The sequence below is a fragment of the Mytilus galloprovincialis genome, chromosome 3, assembly GCF_965363235.1.
Source record: "Mytilus galloprovincialis chromosome 3, xbMytGall1.hap1.1, whole genome shotgun sequence".
NCBI lineage: Eukaryota > Metazoa > Mollusca > Bivalvia > Mytilida > Mytilidae > Mytilus > Mytilus galloprovincialis.
In genome coordinates this window covers 1361060-1377116 of record NC_134840.1, presented here as the reverse complement: position 1 = coordinate 1377116, position 16057 = coordinate 1361060, and the positions used below count along the sequence as shown (strand labels likewise).

At 33.2% G+C, this 16057-nt stretch overlaps 1 protein-coding gene across 1 annotated transcript in view; it reads right to left on the bottom strand.

Annotated features, from left to right (window-relative positions):
* The window catches only part of LOC143069844 (CD109 antigen-like), an 83738-nt gene that overhangs the window by 53714 nt on the left and 13967 nt on the right, over positions 1-16057 (bottom strand). The window contains exons 9-17 of the mRNA XM_076244648.1: positions 15492-15588; positions 14557-14769; positions 13316-13585; positions 13052-13153; positions 12158-12220; positions 11356-11550; positions 10126-10275; positions 4429-4539; positions 3991-4051 (exon numbers count right to left, since the gene is read on the bottom strand). Of these exons, the coding sequence (XP_076100763.1) occupies positions 3991-4051; positions 4429-4539; positions 10126-10275; positions 11356-11550; positions 12158-12220; positions 13052-13153; positions 13316-13585; positions 14557-14769; positions 15492-15588 (1262 nt within the window). The remainder of the gene's footprint in view (positions 1-3990; positions 4052-4428; positions 4540-10125; positions 10276-11355; positions 11551-12157; positions 12221-13051; positions 13154-13315; positions 13586-14556; positions 14770-15491; positions 15589-16057) is intronic.

The following is a 16057-nucleotide window of genomic DNA, read 5'->3' as shown; positions in this document are numbered from 1 at the left end:
CTTATAGTTGTTAATGTCTGTGTCATTTTGGTCTTTTGTGGATAGTTGTCTCATTGGCAATCATACCACATCTTCTTTTTTATATTAATAATCTTTTATACGTTACAAATCTTATAATTTGTTAACGAACTAGAGGCTCTAAAGAGCCTGTGTCGCTGACTTTGGTCTATGTGAATATCAAACAAAGGACACAGATGGATTCATGACAAAATTGTGTTTTGGTGATGGTGATGTGTTTGTAGATCTTACTTTATTGAACATTCTTGCTGCTTACAATTATCTCTATCTATAATGAACTTGGCCCAGTAGTTACAATGGAAAATGTTAGTAAACATTTACAAATTTTATGAAAATTATGAAAAACTGTTTATCTCTGTCTATAATAATATTCAAGATAATAACTAAAAACAGCAAAATTTTATGAAAATTACCAAATTAGGGGCAGCAACCTAACAACGGTTTGTCCGATTCATCTGATTAAATGCAGGGCAGATACATCACTTTGTAGATCTTGACCTGATTAATAATTACCCCATGTCAGATTTGCTCTAAATGCTTTGGTTTTTGAGATATAAGCCAAAAACTGCATTTTATCCCTATGTTCTATTTTTAGCCATGGCAGCCATCTTGGTTGGTATGCCGGGTCACCGGACACATTTTTTAAACTAGATACCCTAATGATGATTATGGCCAAGTTTTGTTTAATTTGGCACAGCAGTTTCAGAGGAGAAGATTTTTGTAAAAGATTACTAAGATTTACGAAAAATGGTTAAAAATTGACTATAAAGGGCAATAACTCCTTAAGGGGTCAACTGATCATTTGGTCAAGTTTGACTTATTTGTAAATCTTACTTTGCTGAACATTATTGCTGCTTACAGTTTTTCTCTATCTGTAATAATATTCCAGATAATAACCAAAAACAGCAAAATTTCGTTAAAATTACCAATTCAGGGGCAGCAACCCAACAACGAGTTGTCCGATTCATCTAAAAATTTCAGGGCAGATAGATCTTGACCTGATAAACAATTTTATCCTGTCAGATTTGCTCTAAATGCTTTGGTTTATGAGTTATAAGCCAAAAACTGCATTTTACGACTATGATCTATTTTTAGCCATGGCGGCCATCTTGGTTAGTATGCAGGGTCACCGGACACATGTTTAAAACAAGATACCCTAATAATGATTGTGGCCAAGTTTGATTTAATTTGGTCCAGCAGTTTCAGAGGAGAAGATTTTTGTAAAAGTTAACGACGACGGACGACGACGACGACGGACGCCGGAGGCCAAGTGATGGGAAAAGCTCACTTGGCCCTTCGGGCCAGGTGAGCTAACAAAACTAAATGCAAATCTGAATTGCATTCAATATTTTTTTTCTAGAAAAAAGGTATGTTTTTAGTACTTTTCACAGGATAAATGTATTTGACTATCAAACAAATGTACGAATTCATGATAACATTATTTAAACGGTGAATACAAAAAGATATATAATTCTAAGTAGATCACGACCTTACTTTGAATGAGAAAATCAATCAAAGTTCTCAAATCAAAAGATCGAGGTTTTTCATTATGCAACATGTCAAGAATTACACAGACAACAAACGGAAATTGTATTTTATTATTCTTGTATTATAATAATATTTGACTAATGTGGTATAGTCGTAGTTTGTTGCCTCCAGGGATAAATAAACAGCAACAAGAATAATTTAAATGATCCTCTCTTAATTAACCCAACAAGAACTTTTTGAACAGATTAAAATGGCGAAAGCAGATTTATATGTCATAAACTTATTCTAGTAATTAAATGTTAAACAATGCACTCCCAATTATCTGAAAAAGTTGTGTTCAGAGGTGAAGCAAAACAGTGATAGATTATTAACCAATATGAACACAACGAAAGATATTATTCTTGAATATATAAAATGCTTTATTTATCGTTAATTCGTATATACTTTATCATTTTTTACCAACTTTATGAGGGCCCAAACCACGATTAGCTACCTTCGCTGATTATTATCATATAGTACTTTAAGCAAATAACTTGGTCAACTGCCACCTATTATTATCAGATATTTGTTACTGAAACATTGGGTTTTACATATGTTATAACCGCGATAATGGTCCGCCTCGAATTGTTCTCTAGGGAAAACAGTGTTGTGGTTTTTTTTTTTTTTTTTTTTATTGTGCTCCGATTTGAAGGGATTTGACGTAATTGTGCCCGTAACAACCATAGGGAACAATGACGGTGTTTGTACAGAAAACTTTGAGTATTCTGCTACATTTAAAATCAGTGTAAAAGTAAAAATGTCCAACCAATTATTATCAATTAAGTCCCAAATATGCCGAGTTTTCGATTTTGTGTATAACCATAAAATAAATAAAAATGTTAAAATAAATGTGCTATAATATATCATAGAAAAACAGACAATACCGATTCTGACCAAAATCTGCGTCCGCAATCTTGGGATGATGGTCATCAGCTTTACCCCAGTGAATGTTTGCGCAGTAAATTATCAAAGTTAAAAAGGAAAATATGATAAATCTTTTTTAGATTTAACCTATTGTGGTTAATGAAATAGTTGTAATTGAACATTCATCTCTTTTCAACAGAACTTAAATATGTTTGATTAATAGAAAATAACATGTCTTTTCCATATTTGCACTGGTATCTTACCTCAAACCATATTGGTTCCTGGCTAAAGCCTTGAGCTGATATTGAAGTCTCGGGATGATACCAGGGCACATAAGACCATGTTATAATCTATAATTAATGCATGCCTTTCCATCAAAACTTCATAATGCATGAACCGACGTTATTAAGTTTGACCCGATTTTAATAACCCAAATATAGATATATTGGTGCAACTAAGAATACCAATTGGTTGTTGTCTGTTGTTATTTTGACATATTCCCATTATCAATTTTACTTAATATTTCTCTCATGCAAAACTCTCATATAAAACCCGTTGAATCGGTTATCTGGTAATCTGTATTTGATATTGTAAAATTTCAGCTGCACTACACAATATGAAGCCTTTTTGAACTCGTTTCCTACGCTCCTTTGACTCGACAAAAAGCTTCATGTCATGACTTGCAACTGATATATAGAGAATATCATATGGTTATTTCAATATCGCATCCGTATCAACCCGAGACACCAATATAATCCACAGAGCTCTGCTCGAGGGATTATATTCGTTGAGGGTTGATATGGTGTGTGACATTAAAAAAGCCATGTCATATAATGTATTTGGTTTTGATGTTATATTTGTTATTCTCGTGGGATTTTGTCTGTTGCTTGGTCCGTTTCTGTGTGTGTTACATTGTAGTGTTGTGTCGTTGTTCTCCTCTTATATTTAATGCGTTTTCCTCAGTTTTAGTTTGTTACCCCGATTTTGTTTTTTGTCCATGGATTTATGAGTTTGAACATCGGTATACTACTGTTGCCTTTATTTATATACACTTTATTATATGCATATACCTCAAGTAGATGTTTTTTTTATGTAACATGACGTCATACAGATAAGGAGGTTTGAAATGACGTCATACAGATTATAGGTTTCACATGACGTCATACAGATTAGGGATTTGATAAAGCTTTTGCAACAGTGACTGCAATCGATGACGTGACGTCATACATATTAAATGTTTCTTTTTTTCTATTTTATTGATCTATTGTGTCTTCTTTTATTTTTAACATAGTGACATGTATTCTACTGGTATATTATATTACGGACTTTCGATTTTGTATTTTACTCGGAGTTTTTTTTTTTTTATTTTACCTTTCATGTAAGACGAGAACAAACAAAAGAAAGATAAGATACTATTATATATGCTAACATATGCTATTTTTATAAATGACGTCAATGACAAGTTAAGAGTCTCATTTGGGCACCCAGTTCTGAGCAATACACACTGTTTCGACCTGAAGTCTATTGTTTGGGCTGTTATAGTGTAATGCTTCCCCATTTGTTAGGGATTAAAATACTTACGACTTCGTGGAGGAATGTACTGATAAAGCAACGCATCTGTCAACACATAAACACCAGCATCCTGTTAACAAAATATACCAGGTTTTAGTGACAAAAAAAACTGAAAACAGTTGGACAATTTTTTAAAAGGTGTCCCTGAAAAAAAAGAATTAAACATATATGAATATATCTGTTTTTGAAATGCAAACCCTTTTTTACAAATGCAATACCTATCTTACCTAAAACACATCTGACAAGGACATTTAAATTTAGTAATTTTTCGTTTTCGCAATGTCCTTGGCAGATTATTATTGACTTATGAGTTTTAATATCCCTTTGCAATCTTTCGCCTCTCTTTGTACCCCTCCTTTTATTTTATATTTTAAATACTTGAAATTGTTTAGAACTATAGGTTAAATCTATTTTTTTAATTATTTGTACTGTTTTACATGTACTTACATTGAAAATCGAGAATGCATCCCTGCCGTAATCAGGTCTTGGTAACCAGAAATCCCAACTACTTCTTGAAAAGAATCCCAGGTTGCCTAAACTTTGAAGTTCATTCAATACCTATGAATGTTTTAAACTGTTTACTTTTTAAATACAATAAATCAGGAATCAGGAATATGACAGTTGTTGTCCTTTCGTTTGATGTGTTTTGTCATTTGATTAGGGACTTTACCACTGTATTTACCTCGGAGTTCAGTATTTTTGTAATTTTACTTTTTATAGGTCAATAAAAAATATAAACTTCAATGTTCTTGTTGTTTCGTTGTCTTTTTCTAATAGATGATTTTTGTCTCTCGATCAATTGGTGACATTTCAACAGCGGTATACTAGACATAATTTTTCAATCAGTTTAATTGAAGTCCGGAGCTGGCATGTCAGTTAACTGCTAGTAGTCTGATGTTATTTATGTATTATTGTCATTTTGTTTATTTTCTTTGGTTACATCTTCTGACATCAGACTCGGACTTCTCTTGAGCTGAATGTTAATGTGCGTATTGTTATGTGTTTACTTTTCTGCATTGGTTAGAGGTATAGGAGGAGGGTTGCGATCGCACAAACATGTTTAACCTCGCCTCAATTTTGCGCCTGTCCCAAGTCCGGAGCCTCTGGCCTTTGTTAGTCTTGTATTATTTTAATTTTTAGTTTCTTGTGAACAATTTGGAGTTTAGTATGGTGTTCATTATCACTGAACCAGTATATATTTGTTTAAGGGCCAGCTGAAGGACGGCTCCGGGTGCGAGAATTTCTCGTTGCATTGTAGACCTGTTGGTGACCTTCTGCTGTTGTCTGCTCTATGGTCGGGTTGTTGTCTCTTTGGCACATTCCCATTTCCATTCTCAATTTTACTTTTGCTTTTATAATATCCTATCTTCTTTTTTTTATATCAAGATATTATATCTCAATAAGCCTTTAATTTTGGTCCATTTATATGTTTCATGGTTAAATGTGTCGTTCATTATCGGTGAACTAGTAAATATTATTAATTAGCGTGCCAAAAGAAATCTGCTTCTAGGTGCAATATTTCTCACTTTGTTAAAAGTCCATGGGAGTCATAAATAAACTCATCATAGATACCCAGGACTAAATTTTGTATATACGCCACACGCACGTTCCGTCATGTTTTATATTATGTAATATATGTTGTTAATTTTGCCATAGCATGTCTATGCTTTGCAATAAAGATTCATTCATTCATTCATTCATGCAAAAGACTCATCAGTGACGCTCGAATCCAAAACAGTTAAAAAGGCCAAATATAGTACGAAGTTGAAGAGCATTGAGGACCAAAATTCCTAAAAGTTTTGCCAAATCTAGCTAAGGTAATCTATGCCTGAGGTAGAAAAGCCTTAGTATTTCAAAAATTCTAAATTTTGTGAACAGTTAATTTATAAGTATAACCATATCAATGATAATTCTATCAGCACAAAAAAGTGCTGACTACTGGGCGGGTGATACCCTCGGGAAAATAAATCTCCAGCAGTAGTGGCATCGACCCAGTGGTTGTAAATAAACTAATCATAGATACCCAGGACTAAATTTTGTATATACGCCAGACGCGCGTTTCGTCTACAAAAGACTCATCAATGACGCTCGAATCCAAAAAAGTTAAAAAGGCCAAATACAGTACGAAGTTGAAGAGCATTGAGGACCAAAATTCCTAACATTTTTGCCAAATCCAGCTTAGGTAATATATGCCTGAGGTAGAAAAGCCTTAGTATTTCAAAAATTCTAAATTTTGTGAACAGGTAATTTATAAATATAACCATATCAATGATAATTCATGTCAGCACAAAAAAGTGCTGACTACTGGGCTGGTGATACCCTCGGGGAAATAAATCTCCACCAGCAGTGGCATCGACCCAGTAGTTGTAAATAAACTCATCATAGATACCCAGGACTAAATTTTGTATATACGCCACACCCGCGTTCCGTCATGTTTTATGTTATGTAATATATGTTGTTAATTTTGCCATAGCATGTCTATGCTTTGCAATAAAGATCTATTCATTCATTCATTCAAAAGACTCATTAGTGACTCTCGAATCGAAAAAAGTTAAAAAGGCCAAATATAGTACAAAGTTGAAGAGCATTGAGGACCAAAATTCATAAAAGTTTTGCCAAATCCAGCTAAGGTAATCTATGCCTGAGGTAGAAAAGCCTTAGTATTTTCAAAAATTCTAAATTTTGTGGACAGCTCATTTATAAATTCAACCATATCAATGATAATTCATGTCAGCACAAAAAAAGTGCTGACTACAGGGCTGGTGATACCCTCGGGGAAATAAATCTCTACCAGCGGTGGCATCGACCCAGTGGTTGTAAATAAACTCATCATAAATACCCAGGACTAAATTTTGTATATACGCCAGACTCGCGTTTCGTCTACAAAAGACTCAACAGTGACGCTCGAATCCAAAAAAGTTTAAAAGGCAAAATATTGTACGAAGTTGAAAAGCATTGAGGACCAAAATTCCTTAAAATTTTGTCAAATCCAGCTAAGGTAATCTATGCCTGAGGTAGAAAAGCCTTAGTATTTCAAAAATTCTAAATTTTGTGAACAGTTAATATATAAATATAACCATATGAATGATAATTCATGTCAGCACAAAAAAGTGCTGACTACTGGGCTGGTGATACCCTCGGGAAAATAAATCTCTACCAGCAGTGGCATCGACCCAGTGGTTGTAAATAAACTCTTCATAGATACCCAGGACTAAATTTTGTATATACACCAACCGCGCGTTTCGTCATGTTTTATATTATGTAATATATGTTGTTAATTTTGCCATAGCATGTCTATGCTTTGCAATAAAGATCTATCCATTCATTCATTCAAAAGACTCATCAGTGACTCTCGAATCGAAAAAAGTTAAAAAGGCCAAATAAAGTACAAAGTTGAAGAGCATTGAGGACCAAAATTCCTAAAAGTTTTGCCAAATCCAGCTAAGGTAATCTATGCCTGAGGTAGAAAAGCCTTAGTATTTTCAAAAATTCTAAATTTTGTGGACAGCTCATTTATAAATTCAACCATATCAATGATAATTCATGTCAGCACAAAAAAAGTGCTGACTACAAGGCTGGTGATACCCTCGGGGAAATAAATCTCTACCAGCGGTGTCATCGACCCAGTGGTTGTAAATAAACTCATCATAGATACCCAGGACTAAATTTTGTATATACGCCAGACGCACGTTTCGTCTACAAAAGACTCATCAGTGACGCTCGAATCCAAAAAAGTTAAAAAGGCCAAATATAATACGAAGTTGAAGAGCATTGAGGACCAAAATTTCTAAACGTTTTGCCAAATCCAGCTTAGGTAATCTATGCCTGAGGTAGAAAAGCCTTAGTATTTCAAAAATTCTTAATTTTGTGAACAGTTATTTTATAAATATAACCATATCAATGATAATTCATGTCAGCACAAAAAAGTGCTGACTACTTGGCTGGTGATACCCTCGGGGAAATAAATCTTTACCAGCGGTGGCATCGACCCAGTGGTTGTAAATAAACTCATCATAGATACCCAGGACTAAATTTTGTATATACGCCAGACTCGCGTTTCGTCTACAAAAGACTCAACAGTGACGCTCGAATCCAAAAAAGTTTAAAAGGCAAAATATTGTACGAAGTTGAAAAGCATTGAGGACCAAAATTCCTTAAAGTTTTGTCAAATCCAGCTAAGGTAATCTATGCCTGAGGTAGAAAAGCCTTAGTATTTCAAAAATTCTAAATTTTGTGAACAGTTAATTTATAAATATAACCATATCAATGATAATTCATGTTAGCACAAAAAAGTGCTGACTACTGGGCTGGTGACATCCTTGGGGAAATAAATCTCTACCAGCAGTGGCATCGACCCAGTGGTTGTAAATAAACTGATCATAGATACTCAGGACTAAATTTTGTATATACACCAGACGCGCATTTCGTCTACAAAGGATTCATCAGTGACGCTCGAATCCAAAAAAGTTAAAGAGGCCAAATATAGTACGGAGTTGAAGAGTATTGAGGACCAAAATTCCTAAAAGTTTTGCCAAATCCAGCTAAGATAATCTATGCCTCAGGTAGAAAAGCCTTAGTATTTAAAAATTCTAAATTTTGTGAACAGTTAATATATAAATATAACCATATGAATGATAATTCATGTCAGCACAAAAAAGTGCTGACTACTGGGCTGGTGATACCCTCGGGAAAATAAATCTCTACCAGCAGTGGCATCGACCCAGTGGTTGTAAATAAACTCTTCATAGATACCCAGGTCTAAATTTTGTATATACACCAGACGCGCGTTTCGTCATGTTTTATATTATGTAATATATGTTGTTAATTTTGCCATAGCATGTCTATGCTTTGCAATAAAGATCTATTCATTCATTCATTCAAAAGACTCATCAGTGACTCTCGAATCGAAAAAAGTTAAAAAGGCCAAATATAGTACAAAGTTGAAGAGCATTGAGGACCAAAATTCCTAAAAGTTTTGCCAAATCCAGCTAAGGTAATCTATGCCTGAGGTAGAAAAGCCTTAGTATTTTCAAAAATTCTAAATTTTGTGGACAGCTCATTTATAAATTCAACCATATCAATGATAATTCATGTCAGCACAAAAAAAGTGCTGACTACAAGGCTGGTGATACCCTCGGGGAAATAAATCTCTACCAGCGGTGTCATCGACCCAGTGGTTGTAAATAAACTCATCATAGATACCCAGGACTAAATTTTGTATATACGCCAGACGCACGTTTCGTCTACAAAAGACTCATCAGTGACGCTCGAATCCAAAAAAGTTAAAAAGGCCAAATATAATACGAAGTTGAAGAGCATTGAGGACCAAAATTTCTAAAAGTTTTGCCAAATCCAGCTTAAATAATCTATGCCTGAGGTAGAAAAGCCTTAGTATTTCAAAAATTCTAAATTTTGTGAACAGTTATTTTATAAATATAACCATATCAATGATAATTCATGTCAGCACAAAAAAGTGCTGACTACTGGGCTGGTGATACCCTCGGGGAAATAAATCTCCATCAGCAGTGGCATCGACCCAGTGGTTGTAAATAAACTCTTCATAGATACCCAGGACTAAATTTTGTATATACGCCAGACTCGCGTTTCGTCTACAAAAGACTCAACAGTGACGCTCGAATCCAAAAAAGTTTAAAAGGCAAAATATTGTACGAAGTTGGAAAGCATTGAGGACCAAAATTCCTTAAAGTTTTGTCAAATCCAGCTAAGGTAATCTATGCCTGAGGTAGAAAAGCCTTAGTATTTCAAAAATTCTAAATTTTGTGAACAGTTAATTTATAAAAATAACCATATCAATTATAATTCATAGAGCTATTGTTTTCATTTGTCCTTGGGCTCGTGTTGTTGTCTCTTTGGCACATTGTCCGTTTCCATTCTCCGTATTATATGTTTACATATCAGCTCTAAAGGAATCGAATTAATAGACTGTGTTTTCTAAGCTGCTTCAAATCACTTATCTATTAAAGCAGTATGTTGATATTGTATACGTTGATTTTGATTATATCTTTTATGAAGCTAAAATACTGTAGCATCTTGTTCTTTTAGTTAACAAATTGAGTACAGAAACAAATTGAGTACAAAATGTTTTTACAGAAAGAGAGAGAGAGAGAGAGAGAGAGAGCTTACATCTTGTGTAGTGATATCATTTCCTGATTTCAGTAATAGAACACTTTTATCGACAGCTAGAACATTGACTAATGAGTTTGGATCCGCTGTCAATTCAACTTCTACGTCATCACCTGGCTTAGCTCGTCTTGTGTTGAAATTAATAGCCACCTACAAAGTACCCAAATAATAGTTATAGTGATCTAACATGCTTATCTCGTCTTGTGTTGAAGTTAATAGCCACCTACAAAGTACCCAAACAATAAGTATAGTGATCTAACATTATAGAAAAACATTTTGTTTTATTAAACATGTATACCTCATTTATACATGTATCATTCAAGAAGGTAAAGTGTGACGTGAAAGAATTCTCCTTCAACGTTAATATATATATATGCTTGAAAAAGGAACAGATGCGTAACGAGTTTATTTCTTTCTGTTGTGATTACGCTATTTTATTTATTACTTTGTTTTTATTTCAAAATCATTTGCCTGCAAATACAGATACCATAAATTGTTCATGTGTTTGAGGATTTTGTATGAAATCTTTTACCAAATAAAAGTATGTAAGACGGCATGTTTAAACCTTATATCAGGAATAACCAATACCATACTGAGATACGTTTTGTATCATCTATAACTAGTATTGTAACTTGGCTATTGTGACTTTTGCTACTTAACATCAATATTTCTAATAACTAATGGTAACACTGCAATCCTGTACCACATAAACAGATAGGACAAACAAATTGACATGGCAATAGACCAATCTCGTACCTCGTTATCAGATTTGACTAATAACCAACGGATATAGAGCAATTCTGTACCACATTATATAATAGGAAAACAACAAATTAACATGAAAATAGAGTAATTCCATAATACTTTTAAAGACAAAACGAATAACTAATAAAACAAAACAATTCCGTACTACATCGTATGATAGGACAAACAAATTAACCTGTAATAAAGCAATAACAAACAAATTAGAATGTATTACTATGGAAATAGGGCAATTCCTAAACTGGTTTTTAAAAGTACTGTATGCAATAAATGATTACTAACCGACAAAAACAAATACTCACTTTATTATTGAATATGCCCTCTACAATGGGAAATGTTATTCAAATCAGTTTATTTTTATCTTTGAGTTTGAATGCCTTTCTGGTATCTTTCGCCCATCTTCTACAACTTACTTTAATATTAGACATATCTTTAATATCAATTGTTATTGCATCAACTACAACTTACTTTATTTTTGAATATATCCTCAATAGGAAACGTAATGGCATCAGCTACAACTTCGCCGTTTCGTCGTCTTACATAGTAAATCAGTAACTTTGCTTGAGGAATCATTGCAAAATTGATTCTTAGATAATGATCATGCTGCTTTCTGTTTCTCATACTAAATCGTCCATTTTGTACAAGTGATCCTTTTGAAAAAACCTATGGGAATGTTTGTGATTTGAATAAATGATTTTGATAAAAAATATCTTGAAAGAACACGAACATATATTTTGTATAATCTCTTTTAGCAAATATGATGAAAAGCATATCTGATAAACAATATTCATGACAAAATAAAAAGCCCACACGTTATTGGTGACATTTGAATGCCTACTGGTAACCCGTTGAATGCTCTATGAAATTAAACGTGTAATACTAGCCCCGAACGTGCCATTTCATTTACTGCTAGCCCGAATATTTTTGTACTTTTTTTCTCGAAAAATGAGAATATTTTATAGTACTATGTTCCTAACAAATCCCCTGGTGTTAAATTTAAGTTTCATAATATTCATTTTTAAATTTTTATAACGACATAAGGTTACTTTTTTTTATTTTGGTAAAATTCTGCCCCCTTGTTGTTATCATTTAAAATGCCACTGGTATGTACTAGTTTTGCGGATTACAACTTGAAACGTATACACAAATCTACCCTTTATATAAAACCAATAAAACGTAATTATGAATCGATAGAATTATAGTAGTTGACGCATACCCATAACTCCATTTTACTAATATTTCAGATAAATAGGCGTTCGCAATAACATACTTTGTAATTGCAGAAGCGGATCATTTCTGTTACTTTTATAACCAATGGTAATCTCTGACCAGGCTAAATATAAATAAGAATAAATATTTTTACACAAATAAATACAATGTCATTGATACAGAGATAGCATTTTTCCATTGCCTATTGACTTTTTTGCGGTGATCTGTCTAAAGAAAAGTTTCTATTCGAATACAATAGGAATGGTCATTAGGCTACATCAACACTTTAAAGAAATGGTGATGACTTGCTTCTTATAAGTTTTTCTTCAATATTAAAATAAACAGCGAAAATTATTTCGTACCGTGTATTTAGGAATACTAGAGGTTGAATACACCTTCGGTCATCGTATGTTTCTTCCTTTTATGTATGTATTTATGTATGTGTTATATTTGTTATATTTGTTATATTTGTTATATTTGTCATATTTGTTATATTTGTTATTCTCATTGGATTTTGTTTGATGCTTAGTCCGTGTCTGTGTGTGTTGCATTTTAATGTTGTGTCGTTGTTCACCTCTTACATTTAACGCGTTTCCCTCAGATTTAGTTTGTTACCCCGATTTTGTTTTTTTGTCCATATATTTACGAGTTTTGAACAGCCTACTGTTGCCTTTATTTGTTTCTTCCTTTTATGTATGTATTGGTTTCTTCATTTCATTTATTCTATTGGATGTTGTTTAGTATTCCGTGACAATTGTGAAGCCTGATATGATGTCTTCGTTTTTAACTCGCAAAGAAATAAAGCATTTGTTGATAATGTGAATAAAAACCCGTAAGTGTAAGTTTATATTGTATAGTGAATATATGAAAAGTATTGCTTCGAATTCTGTTTTAAGGTTCATTTGAATATACAGGATTGATTTGACTATCAATGTCTGCTCCTTTTGTACTGTACCTGAGCTTTGTGGTTATTTTTAACTTCAACTTGTATGTAGTTTCTGCTTGGGGATTCTGCACGGGATAAATATCTGGATGCTCTCGATTTGCGATAAAAAGCCTGTTGATAAAAATAAAAATAGTATACTTTGGGATTGTATATTAGTACAGGGACACAAAGAAAATCGATTTGAATAAAGAAAATGTTTCTATAAATAGACTAGGAATGATGATCATTTATTAATCAAATAATATCTGCGTTGATTGATATTTCTTTAAATACCTCTATTCTACCAGACTGTGCCGCTTTGGGGAATTTAGCTGAGAGAACAATTATTCCTGATTCGGGGATCTGTTCCAAACGTGTCCACAATACTTTTCTGTCTGTGTTGATTGGTTGTGGAAAAGGCCGAAAAGGCATAATCTGATTACCATTCGGTCCAGGCGGTCCAGGTTGTGGTTTCTGTTTACCAGGCACTGTATACGTTACCGTGATGTTTACAAAGCCCAATGGTGGGTTTAATGGACTGTCGTCTCTCTGTGTGACTCTTAACTAAAATGTGCCATTGAAAGACAAGATTATAATACAATCACTAAACCATTTAAAAATAAAATACATAAACTTTACAATGAAGACTTCCTATATTGAAATGGACCGGTCCTGCCAAATAATTTGTAAATTCGACAACTGTCTACCAGTGAAAAATTGTGTAGAAGTAAGTATTTATAGAACAGCAGCAAGTCAATTTATATTATCAAGTATTAATATATGTTTTAATTAATGTTTTTAGAATGTATTCCTTGTATCATCAAGCATTCACGACAGCCCTACATTGTACTATTCCAACTATTCAAGAATGACATTTCTGTCGTATGTGATTATTGGTTTTTCGATCAGTGGTCTGCATGATTTGTTTCTTTCCAAGTTTGGCTGCTAAATAAGTTTGTTTAAATATATATAAAAACAAAAAAGATTCCAAATTTTTAATGATAAGGTATTTTTTTCAAAGTACTTTGCTTTCCGAATATTGACAGCTTATAGTGTGATTTCTCATTCGCCTTTATGTTTAAGGGCGAATGCCCGACCACGTTATTTAAATTTAGACATTTTGCTTACATTTATTGTTGCGATTTTGCAATTCCAGAAAATGTGAATTCAGATATATATATATATGCTACCAGATTCTGAGTTCTTCTTATTGCAATACTCACCCCATCGCATTATTTGCAAAATGAGAGTCTCGCAATAATTTCTTAATTTAAAAGTAACTTTCTCGCCTAACATCTGAAGAGTCGTTAATCATGTATCGTTACTAAGATTCCTCATAATTGTCACATTAACGATCAATTAACATTTGTACAATGCTGTGAATTTTTGTATGCAATGCAAAACTACAACAAGAGCAAACGTAACAGTTACGAAAAAGAGATACATAGCAAAAAAAGTGACATTAGTGAGGTCGGCGATCTACTCATCATATCGTTCAATGTATTCCTAGTAGTGACCTTAAATCATCTACTCACTATGATCAGATAGTCCAATCCAGGTTTGAAATTGCTTGACATACTTGAGGAAAACGTAAGTTTATCTGGTGTGTCATAGATTTGGACATATCCTGTATCATTTGCTGAGATGCCTGTTATTGATTCTGTTACTTTAGCTATAACTTCTATGTAAGTTCCCAGTTTCGGTACAATTTCACTCATCAAAACTCGGATTGTAGCTTTTCCATTTATCTACATTATGTAATAAAAAATCAACAGTAGAATAACTACGATTAATCATCTTACGAATACTGTCTGTTAGCATCATTTTAGAATTGGCACTCTGAAAAGACTTAAAGGCATGATACTGTCTATTAGCCTCATTATAGAATGGGCACTCTGAAAAGACTTAAAGGCATGATACTGTCTGTTAGCATCATTTTAGAATTGGCACTCTGAAAAGACTTAAAGGCATGATACTGTCTATTAGCCTCATTATAGAATTGGCACTCTGAAAAGACTTAAAGGCATGATACTGTCTATTAGCCTCATTATAGAATGGGCATTCTGAAAAGACTTAAAGGCATGATACTGTCTAGTGGCCTCATTAGAGAATGGACATTTTGAAAAGGTTTAAAGGCATGATATGGTAGCTCTAAAATACCTGTTTATGCAAAACAATAAATAAATTATGCAAATCAATTATGCTTGTTATCAAATGTAATTGTAAGATATCTTTTGTATCATTTGTACAGACTATAGGTGTTATTTCCCATAACAGTTTCCATGTTTGAACTTGAACTTTGTATGTGTATGTATTTGACCGCGAAAAGTGTGCACACATTTCATTTGAAGAAAATAATGATGACTCGACATTAACTGTGCTTACAGTACATATGAACATATGTTCATCACCATTACTGTCTGAGAGCAAAAAATAGCAATGCTACTATCATATTATTTCTCATATATACCTTGAATTTCTTTACAATCTGATCTTTAGTATTTCGTCCCCATTGACGTTTGATAGTCAATTCTGCATCACCTTGTACTGGCTTCCCAAAAGTGTACCTGAATATCATTTATATGAGATAGTATTACTGACATATTTCATAAAATTCATACAGTTTTGGAGAAGATTAAGCAATTGGTTTGATATTTTTTTTCACAACCAAGGGGTGAAATTGTTGTTACAAAACACATACATTCGTGAAATGATCCTTGTTCGGTCAGCACAGCACAGATATCTGGAATAGTCTTTAACAGTTTCGTTCTTGTAACCAACCATTAATCTTAATGTGTGCTGACACATCCTAAATTGTGTATTTAGAACATTCTACACGTCTTTATACACTCAAGTATGGATTATGACCACACCATTTCTTTATCATATGATTATTACCGACAGTGATAAATGTCAATATCTTGTGGTCTATTATGTGTTTTCAGGATGATTAACGAAAGATTGCGACGTTCGTCAAATCAATAATGACTTTCAAAGATCACATTTTTCAGGAAAATAAGGTTTGTGAGTTTTCAA